Genomic DNA, 9,810 nt, shown 5'->3' with positions numbered 1-9,810 from the left:
ACTATTAATCAGTTGTCATTTAACTTCAAACTTGATATTTAATTAGTTTTGAGTTTTTATTTTCATTTTAGTAAATTTTATTCAATTTTGACGGTTACTTCCAATGGAATTTCAAATTTATGGAAATTTCCAATAAAAAATTCAACGGAAAATTATAATTTAAAAAATCGTCCTGAAAGTCTGGCAACATAGCATTAGTTCATTTATAAATAAAGTCTAGCGATAATCTGATTTTCATTAATTAAACTAGATATGTTTCTTTTAAAGCTAATTTCATTTATATACAGTACAATCGTTAATTTAGTGTGGTTTCTCAGCAATTTCACAATCTTTTTAATTCATTATTTCTTCGTGTTGATAATTTTATTTTTTTTAGTGTCTAAATTCATTAAATTAAAGTCACCGCCTATTCCAAAGTTGTTTTCAAGTAATTCATTCTGTATTGCATTTTATGGAGGCATTTTTGATGTTCCTGAAAATACTAAAGCTAGTATTGAATATGTAAGTTCGATTTTTCATTAATTTCCATATATGATTATAATCACATACTTTTCATCTATTTAGAGCATTTCTAAGCACTGCCCTCGTATCCTTTTAAGTTTATCGATGACGCAATGTGGAAAACTCGTGGTGCTTGATAAAGAGACATTAGAGAAGGTCAATATTCATAAGGATGTCAATAAAGTGACTTATAATGAGATTAAGGACATAGATGTATCTTCAACACATCCACTTGGGTAATCACTCATCACCTTATTGATGATTTCATGATTCTATAATAATTTGTGTGACTTTCAGCGCTCAATATGGTGACCAAAAAATTTTGACACTCGATTGTCTAGTGAAAATTGTGGAACCGCTGAATGACGATTTCTATGTTATCCTTCATGCTAAATGTGGAAGTAACGCAATATTCTTAGAGAAACTGAAGCAAGCAATAGCCACTCATGAACCATTATTTACCAAAAAATTCATTTTATGTTCAAATTCGCCACTAACTATTTATAAAGTAAGTTAATTAAACTATAATTGTGCCTATATACTTAATGTCCTATTTATAGTTAAGGAAGTTATTCCCGAATCTCATGTGTGCGATTTGGATGGATAATTTATCAAGTTGGCGTTCATATAAGCGACTATTTAGACTATTCAACTTTTTTCGATCGATTTATGACGTAATTTTACGGAATCTAATTACACCCTTAATTGGTGTCCACCTAGTGTTCATCCACAAGGATGAATTCAACACGTAAGTCAAATCCACTATCAAATCTATTAATTTAGTTAATGAATGTCAATTACAGCCACATATCGGAATTATGGCAGAACTATGACGTCGTTCCGATCGTCTATTACGTGAACTCACCAAGTGAGAAGAGATATTACCAGAATATCATCAAAACACCCTATTTAACGGCAAGTCTACGTTCAGAGCCACAAATTATTTTTAACTCACAAAAATCGTAAATTTGCACTCACAAAATAATCGTATTTTTGACAATTCAATGTGCTACAATGGACAAAATCATCTTTTTGAACAATTTTGCAGTATTTTACAACCAAAGGTTTGAAATTAATCAACGTGTCAACTAATATTGTACAGTAATGTCCAAAACCATACAATTTTTTTGAAAATCTGACAAACTACAAAACCTTATAACAGCTAAATAATAGAATTTGTATGGTTTTGACATGATAATCAAATAATTTGTAAGGTTCTAATTCAATCCAATTTTTTTGATAAGAATTAAGGAAGAAAATGGACAAGTGCTTTGAACTTTTTATGCGCTTTTTTGGAGCACAGTTATATTAGAGAACAATTAGTATTTTTGACAAAAAGCTTTTAATTAGTTTGCAATGATTAGGCATTGACAAAAGAAAGAATTCTCAAAGATTTTTGCTATTATTTAATTTATAAGTTACAGTTATTATTTTAATTTATTTCATATCTCTCAGGCAGAAATTTACACAAAAAAAAATGTCATCAAAAGATCTCTCTAATGCCATATATACTTTAATGATGATGATTTTATCCGTACTTTAATTTAAATTATTTAACAAAAATTTGTTTTGCATTTTTTAATTCGCAGAAAATATTTCTGACCTAACGAGTGATTAAGCATGCAATAAAGTGTTTTTTGAGAAGCTAAAAGTGAAAATTTTGTTTTAATTTCAAGGACGCGACCTTGGCACTCAATGTTCGTGATGCCAACAATTTTGTATTAATCAGGTTCTATAAATAGCAACACGCATCAAGGAAGTAATTTTCACTTGATTTTCCCGCGTGTCACATTTTTTGGGGAATGCAAAAGAATAAAATTAAAATTTATTAGGAACAGTTGTTGCTTTATTTCAATTTTAAGGGAATATTCAATACAGTCTACAAGCCAGTTGTGGATCTAACAAATTCACGAATCGATGGATGTTCCAATCTTCCGTACACAGCAGGTGCTGAGTTGTCGCCACATCGGATCCTAAATAATTATGAAATTCTTCAATTAGGGAACCATTCGTCAATGATATCACCCACAAAACCCCAAAAAATATGACGCGTCACTATCTAAACTCAAAATTGCAATAACTTACGATCCAAAGCTGACATATCCAATTTGATGGACACGATCAGTCAATAAAATTCCAGATCCACTGTCACCATCGCAGCTATCATAGAAATCAGCAGTCACACAGAACATTCTGTCTGTAATTTGATTTTCCCAGAATGGACCGCAACCTGTATGATTCACAATTGTCTGATTCAACTTTTGAAGATTAATTGGAAGTGTTCCAAGATGTGTACGACCTAATAACAGTTATACTTTATCAACTGCATATAATTGGATATAATTCAAAATTTACCCCATCCGGCAAGTGAAACGACTGTGCCTTCACAAACTCCACAACATGCAGACGAGCATGATGGTGGCAAAATTGTTGGACGGACAAAGAGGGCATCTAAAGGCGTGGTAGGATCAACTTCAATCACACTTACGTCATAATCCCAAATTACTTGGCCTGTGCTCAATCTAATAGTACGATATTGTGGATGATTTATGTAACGTTCAACAAAGAAAAGGATTCCGCCTGTAAGTCTATTTGTTGAGTTGCCGTAGAGATTGATGAGACTTGGTGGTGTTGCTCTATCCAAGCAATGAGCTTTAAAATAACGGATTTTTAATATTTGAATTTTAAAACCATACAAATGTTTTATTTAAATTATTTGAAAACCGGTAAAAATTCACCTGCAGTCAATGCCCAGCTCCTTGAAATCACAGAAGCGCCACAGAAAAATCGTCCACTATCGAGTAATGCCAAAGCATGTGGAAAATCAGCAATATCAGCTGTCTCTCCGTTCACAATTCTTTCTGAAATGTCCCGTGCAAATGTGGCACCTGCCAAACAAAAAATCAATACGATTTGGAGCTTCATGCCGACAGTCAATTATTAAATCAAAACTAAAAATTATAAAATCTGAAGTGCTCTTTAAATATACTTTTTAATTATCTTTAATGTTTTTTGGATACGTTATCTAAGGATTAATAGGAATTTCTAAATATATTTGTTATCGGTTCTTTCAGTAGCTGTTATCTTAGTTTCCCACCTTATCATTGATTGCAGGATTGAACTTTAAATTGATTTCCACATCTAATCAATTAGGAATGAATTTGCAGGGACGATTTGTGGGGTATGTAACGTCAGAAATTTGATAATAAAAATTTAACGGATTTTGAAAATTCAAATTTAGTATTTTGAACAAATAAAACATTTGTATGGTTTTGGAATTGGATAGTAATTTTTCAAAAATCATGACTTTATTGGGTCCCATAAAAAATATCTCAAAACATTTCAGACAGCCTTCCTTTCTTTTAATTGCAGCCAAATTCCATTTTCAGGTCTCAATATCAGTTCCGAAATAACGACAGGTTCAAATCCAGGCATGACACTCAACTCGAAATGTCTCAAAACTTTAGACACTGTGCTCTTCATTTCCAACATTGCAAACTTTTGACCGATGCAGTTCCTGTAACAAAATGACATACATTAGGTATCATTTGAGTCTGTGATAGAACATACCTTGGACCAGCACTAAATGGTGTATACAAATAAGGATGTGATTGTTGCTTATCAGATGCAAATCTTTCAGGATCAAATTTCAATGGATCATCCCACAATGTTGGATCTCTAGCCATAAAGTAGGGACAAACACCAACATTAGCTCCTTTTGGAATCATATATGGACCTGAAAATATCAAAATTGTAGCTGTTCCTTAATCCTTAATGTCAAATGACTTACCAATCTGTGTATTTTCTAGCATTTTCCTTCCAAACAATGGCACACTTGGGTAGAGTCTCAATGTTTCCTTAATGACCATTTCAAGGTAGTTCAAGTCATTCAAAAGATTGATAGTTACAGGTGTAGTTGTGTCAGTTCCAAGGACATGAATTGCTTCTTCATAAGCTTTTTGCTGAATTTCTGGATTTTTGGCTAAATTATAGAAGCAAAATCCAAGACCGCTGCTTGTTGTGTCATGTCCTTCAAACATAAATGTGTCAACTTCTTCCCGAATGTCCATATTTGTCAATGGCTTGCCATCAATTGTCGAATGAAGAAGAACATCCAAAAATGCCATTTTCTTCTTAGCTCCAATGTCCTCGTGCTCATCCTTTTTGTTGTCGGTTTGTTTTGATTTCATAAGCTCTTCCCGACGATTCACAATCACACTGTCGGTAAAGTCATGAAGAATTTTGACAAGCTCATCATGTCTTCTCTTGCTTGGTGTCAGATTGAAGATGAAATTGGGTCGGAGATAAAAGGTGAAAATTCTCATCATCAGCATAAGAGTTATTCTGAAAAGATAGGGTAAGTTATCAAATGTTGGGAATTGGGTTAGTAAGTCTTAGTGACACAAGGCCATTGTCCGGAGGTCGATGTCAAATTGAGTTCTCTAACCCTAACAAGCAAAGAGTTCGCTAAAGGTACCTAAACCTTCGTGATCTTTCTGTACCATGAAAGCATACTGTTAGGGTAAAACCAATTGAAAGTTGTATGAAATCATATACTTCACAAGAGCAAGCAGAAAAAAGTCATTCAATCGGTTTTATATCGAACTGGAATCGAATTCAAGTCGACTTCGACCTCGTCAAGTCTAAATTGTCCCACTTAACATGATAAGGGGCCGTTCACTTATTACGTTCGCTTTTTAGGGGGGAGGGGGGGTCTAGGATTTTGTAACAGCCTCAAACAAAAATTTTTTTTTTGTAACGACATTTTGTAACGAGGGGGGGGTCTAGAAATTCGTTTTTTTGCGTAACGTAATAAGTGAACGGCCCCTAAGTACTTACTCTTTTACAGCTTTCACATATACTGAGTCTGATTTAATTTGTGCCTGAATGTCGATACCCATTGCAGTTTCTGTGTAAAAAAAAAAAGTTTGTTTGATTAAAGACTAGGATGTTAATAGAGTCGAATGAAGAAAGGTCAGGAGAGGTGATGCAATCAGGTTGACCATCTTGACGACGTGGCCAAGAGTGCCATCACAACATCTACAACACATAAGTAATTATGTTGTGCTGCTTGGAGCATTAGACTTCTATACTTAAGGTTCTATTTTAGCGTTTGAAAAAATTTTGTGGTATGCCACAACCGCAACACACACAACATGCGATTCATGGCATTTTCTAAAATTACACGACACACAGGTTGTCCACCACTGTTGTATAACCAAGTATACTTAAGCAACCGACTTTACACAATCTCACTTTCCCAAAACAAAGCAAATGTTTATCAAATTTAGGGGTATTGACCAAACTTTACCTAAAGATATGATAAGAGAACCAGTTCTTACCGCAAATGTTATCCAAGGCACAAAGTGAAATTAATTCAAATACATCAACTGGCTTTCCATTTGACTTCTTCAAATTCTGTATGAAGATGTTGCTGTGCTTGTCAAAAACTTCCACAAATTGATCCAATATTTTAAAATGGAATGCAGGCGTGATGGCCTTACGTCTTGAGAACCATTTCTTGCCGGTGGATGTCAGAAGACCTGTTGCGATCCAGTCAAGTAGGAAGTCATATTCGCCTGCTTTGTCGATTAGCTTTTGACTACTTAAAATACTTTCGACTAATTTTGGATCCATTATTAAAATTTCTGGCTGTGGTCCAAGCATTAAGCATGCAATCCTTGGATGTTTTTCAACAATATCCGTGAGCTTTTCTAGCAATTCTGATGGTGATTTACCCATGAATGTAAATGCATTTCCAAAAATTGGCCATCGTCTTGGACCAGGAAGTTTGGCCGCTAATGCTAATGTCTCACGGAACTTGGTATAATACCATCCAAGAAATATACAAATTGACACAACAAAGAACAAAAGAAAGTCCATTTTGTTAAGCAGTCAAACTTGAACTGTAACTTAAGTATGAAATATTTATCTTCCTGATATTATTTGATCCTGATTAAAGCCCCCCTAGCGAAAATCACATCGTCATTGATAAAAGAAGTATAAACTTGAGATTGTTTTTATCACGTTTGTAATGCACTAGCATGTGCAAGGTGTTATTGGATTGTAGAATGACTTAGCCAGGATGAGGGTCTTGAACTGAATTATCTTGAGGAATCGATCATGTCCATATCCTGTTATTTTTGAGTCTCCTGGATCTTTTAGAAAAAATTGTAACGGTGAAAATTTTAAATTTAAACGAAACATTTGTACTGTTTCAACCGTTGAAATTCAAAACTGAAATGTTCGTTAAAAAATCAACATTTTATTAATAAATTCACTTTAATCTCTTTATAAAAGAATCCACAATCCATACACATGTCAATATAAATATTAAGCAGTCAATTGCTTTATCAAAAAATTTACGACTAGCCAAGAATAAGAAGAAATTGCCAAAACTTTCTGTAACTTGATGAATTTCCAAAATCCACAATTAAGCAGCCTTTCTCTGTTTGAGTTGCAGCCAAATTCCATTTTCAGGTCTTAAAATCAATTCGGATATAACGACTGGAGTGAAACCCGGCACCACAGACAGTTCAAAATGTTTTAAGACTTTCGCAACTGTAATTTTCATTTCCAGCATTGCGAACTTCTGACCTATACAATTCCTGAAAAATTAAATTTTGATAAGAAGTATGTCAACAATACGCAATAAATTTAAGTAACCTTGGACCCGCACTGAATGGTACATAAATATATGGATGTGCTTGTTGCTTATCGGATGCAAATCTTTCTGGGTCGAATTTAAGTGAATCATTCCACAATGCTGGATCTCTAGCCATATAATATGGACTAACTGCTACATTTGAACCTTTTGGAAGTAAATATGCACCTGCAAATTAGAACAGCAAATTAAGTTGTGTCTACAACAAATTTAATGTCACATACCACATTGAACATTTTCTGAAATTTTTCTTCCAAACATTGGTACGCTAGGATAAAGCCTTAAAGTCTCCTTAATGACCATTTCAAGATAGTTAAAGTCATTCAATGTTGTTGTTGTGATCGGTGTGCTGGAATCATTTCCAAGGATATTCACAGCTTCTTCATAAGCCCTTTGCTGAACTTCAGGATTCTTTGCAAGACAATAAAGGCAGAAAGCAATTCCACTGCTGGTTGTATCATGTCCTTCAAACATAAATGTATCGACTTCTTCACGAATATCCACATTGGTCAATGGCTTTCCTTCAATTGATGAATGAAGAAGCACATCCAAAAATGCCATTTTCTTCTTGGCTCCAATGTCTTCATTTTCATCAATAATGTTGTTATTCTCATCAACATTGTTGTTTTTGGACTTAAGGAGTTCTTCACGTCGATTAACAATGACTTTGTCTGTAAAGTCATGAAGAATTTTGATCAGCTCATCTTGTCGTCTCTTCGTTGGTGTCAAATTGTAGATGAAATCAGGACGGAGATAAAAGGTAAATATCCTGATGATCAAAAGTGCTGTGATTCTATTGGAATGGAATAAAAGTAATTGTAAGTGCTGTTTGGGAAGGATAAAGGCTATTCACAAATGACGGCTATGTCTGTTGTATAGAAATGGAGATATTAGGGCTGTTCGGATCCGAGCGACACAAAAGAAGAAAGTTCAGTCGTAGAGCTTTTAAGGCTTCACTTAAACTCTTATACAAACACCAAATGGAAGCTGCCTTAATGTAGAGTCCAAATGGCGACCATATGGCTACCAAACAAAGGCATCTTCCATTTGGCATTAGACAGGTTTAGCGAATCCTTAAAAGTTCCGTGACGGAGCCTTTTTCACCTGTGTCACTCGTGGGACTCATGTATTGTCAGATGATTAAGGATGGAGATTGCAACCTAAATGTATCACCGTATCACCAAACAGACTGTTATTGCTCGTCATAAGTGAATGACCACATCCTTAAAAAATCATCCTTACTCCTTTACAGCTTGCACGTAAAGCGAATCAGATTTGAGCTGTGCCTGAATGTCAATTCCCATTGCAGTTTCTGCGTAAACAATAGAAAAATACTGATTAACATACAACTATCAAGACACATAACATTGTTGCAGAAATTGAATGTCACACAACAAAGTTGCAAACATTGAATGTCACACAACATTCGCACGACAACAAACCTTCAAAATTATATAATAGCTGGGAGATTAAATGGGGTATTTTCTTAGCAACTTAAGGTACAGATATGATAAGCGATATCAGTAATGAAAATCTCACCGCATATGTTATCCAAAGCGCAAAGTGTAACTGGCTGAAATACATCGAGTGGCTTTCCATTTGATTTTTTAAGAATATCAATGAAAATGTTTGTGTGCTTATCAAAAATGTCCACAAATTGGTCCAAAATCTTGAAATGAAATGCAGGCGTGATGACCTTACGTCTTGCGAACCATTTACGACCAGTTGATGTCAATAGACCAGTTCCAATCCAGGGCATAAAGAAGTCATACTCATCTGATTTACTGATCAGCTTTTGACTGCTCAAAAATACTTCTGCTAATTTTGGATCTGTTATCATGACTTCAGACTGTGGACCAAGCATAATGCATGCAATTTTTGGATAATTCGCAGCTATTTCATCGAATTTAAGCATCAATTGAGCTGGTGATTTTGCTATGAACAAGAGTGCATTTCCTAAAATTGGCAAACGTGGTGGACCTGGCAATTTTGACACAAGTTTCAATGTTTCCCGGAACTTGGTATAGTACCATCCCAAAAAGATACAAATCGACACAATAAAAACTAACAGAATGTCCATTTTTCCCTTCTGTCTCCTTCAATTGAACAGCAAAGACTGAATTAAATTTTGTGAAGGTAATGAGAATTCGCTCACATAAGATTGAACCTTTATCATCCTCGGGAGTAAATCATTACCAATACTAAAGTAGAATAAAATCAAAACAAATCGTCATTAAATTTGATAAGTACATGAACTTGAGATAAGGTTTTAATCGTCACCGGCGAAAGAATCGCGTCAAATTGCGTGCTGTGGATTTACGGATGTATTTGAAGATGTATAGCAACGAAGGGACACTTATTGCACATTTTGGAGTAATTTGACATCCTGAATGTTGATGATGATGATTAGTTTCTATTAATCCCCTGTGAATCATAGGGATTTAATAAAGCGGTTGAATAGGTTGAATGTTTGACATCCTGAATGTTGGATATACTAAAATTGACCACTCGGGTTGAATCCTTTCACCTAATATGCGAATTGGACATACTCAATTAAATGAAGATCAAAACACCTTGTGTTGCTTTAAATAGCAATTACTGTTGACTAGCCGAAGATAGCTCGAACAGCACACCGTGTTTGCGTA

At 34.6% G+C, this 9,810-nt stretch overlaps 3 protein-coding genes across 3 annotated transcripts; 1 reads left to right on the top strand and 2 right to left on the bottom strand.

Moving 5' to 3' along the window:
- The first annotated feature begins 186 nt into the window (after positions 1-186).
- Positions 187-2,159, top strand: LOC139100935 (glycerophosphodiester phosphodiesterase 1). The gene is made up of 5 exons (XM_070653723.1): positions 187-501; positions 565-737; positions 799-1,009; positions 1,062-1,249; positions 1,305-2,159. Exons 1-5 carry the CDS (start codon positions 253-255, stop codon positions 1,465-1,467), a joined length of 984 nt encoding a protein of 327 aa, XP_070509824.1. The 5' UTR covers positions 187-252; the 3' UTR covers positions 1,468-2,159.
- A 160-nt stretch (positions 2,160-2,319) lies between these two features.
- LOC139100936 (trypsin 3A1-like) lies at positions 2,320-3,459 on the bottom strand. The gene is made up of 4 exons (XM_070653724.1): positions 3,240-3,459; positions 2,857-3,153; positions 2,587-2,800; positions 2,320-2,474 (listed from the first exon to the last, which is right to left on the bottom strand). The coding sequence occupies exons 1-4, from the start codon at positions 3,424-3,426 to the stop codon at positions 2,381-2,383; spliced, it is 792 nt and encodes a 263-aa protein (XP_070509825.1). The 5' UTR covers positions 3,427-3,459; the 3' UTR covers positions 2,320-2,380.
- Positions 3,460-3,771: 312 nt separating this feature from the next.
- LOC139101026 (cytochrome P450 4V2-like) lies at positions 3,772-9,267 on the bottom strand. Its single transcript, XM_070653889.1, has 10 exons — positions 8,705-9,267; positions 8,408-8,477; positions 7,390-7,958; positions 7,168-7,333; positions 6,944-7,109; positions 5,844-6,396; positions 5,341-5,410; positions 4,292-4,845; positions 4,072-4,237; positions 3,772-4,018 (listed from the first exon to the last, which is right to left on the bottom strand). Exons 1-10 carry the CDS (start codon positions 9,243-9,245, stop codon positions 3,844-3,846), a joined length of 3,030 nt encoding a protein of 1,009 aa, XP_070509990.1. The 5' UTR covers positions 9,246-9,267; the 3' UTR covers positions 3,772-3,843.
- Between the last annotated feature and the right edge of the window lie 543 nt (positions 9,268-9,810).

This window comes from Chironomus tepperi, unplaced genomic scaffold (assembly GCF_022539635.2).
Source record: "Chironomus tepperi strain 1889 unplaced genomic scaffold, CSIRO-AGI_Ctep_v1 contig_73, whole genome shotgun sequence".
NCBI classification, from domain to species: Eukaryota; Metazoa; Arthropoda; class Insecta; order Diptera; family Chironomidae; genus Chironomus; species Chironomus tepperi.
This window is presented reverse-complemented; position numbering and strand designations above follow the sequence as displayed.

Coding starts and splice junctions, on each gene's coding strand:
- LOC139100935 (XM_070653723.1), top strand. CDS start 253: ATGTTTCTTTTAAAGCTAATTTCATTTATATACAGTACAATCGTTAAT. Junction 502..564: donor CTAAAGCTAGTATTGAATAT/GTAAGTTCGATT, acceptor TCATCTATTTAG/AGCATTTCTAAGCACTGCCC. Junction 1,250..1,304: donor CACAAGGATGAATTCAACAC/GTAAGTCAAATC, acceptor TGTCAATTACAG/CCACATATCGGAATTATGGC.
- LOC139100936 (XM_070653724.1), bottom strand. CDS start 3,426: ATGAAGCTCCAAATCGTATTGATTTTTTGTTTGGCAGGTGCCACATTT. Junction 3,154..3,239: donor GAGCTGGGCATTGACTGCAG/GTGAATTTTTAC, acceptor GTTATTTTAAAG/CTCATTGCTTGGATAGAGCA. Junction 2,801..2,856: donor CGTTTCACTTGCCGGATGGG/GTAAATTTTGAA, acceptor AACTGTTATTAG/GTCGTACACATCTTGGAACA.
- LOC139101026 (XM_070653889.1), bottom strand. CDS start 9,245: ATGGACATTCTGTTAGTTTTTATTGTGTCGATTTGTATCTTTTTGGGA. Junction 7,110..7,167: donor CCATTCAGTGCGGGTCCAAG/GTTACTTAAATT, acceptor TTAATTTTTCAG/GAATTGTATAGGTCAGAAGT. Junction 4,019..4,071: donor CCATTTAGTGCTGGTCCAAG/GTATGTTCTATC, acceptor ATTTTGTTACAG/GAACTGCATCGGTCAAAAGT.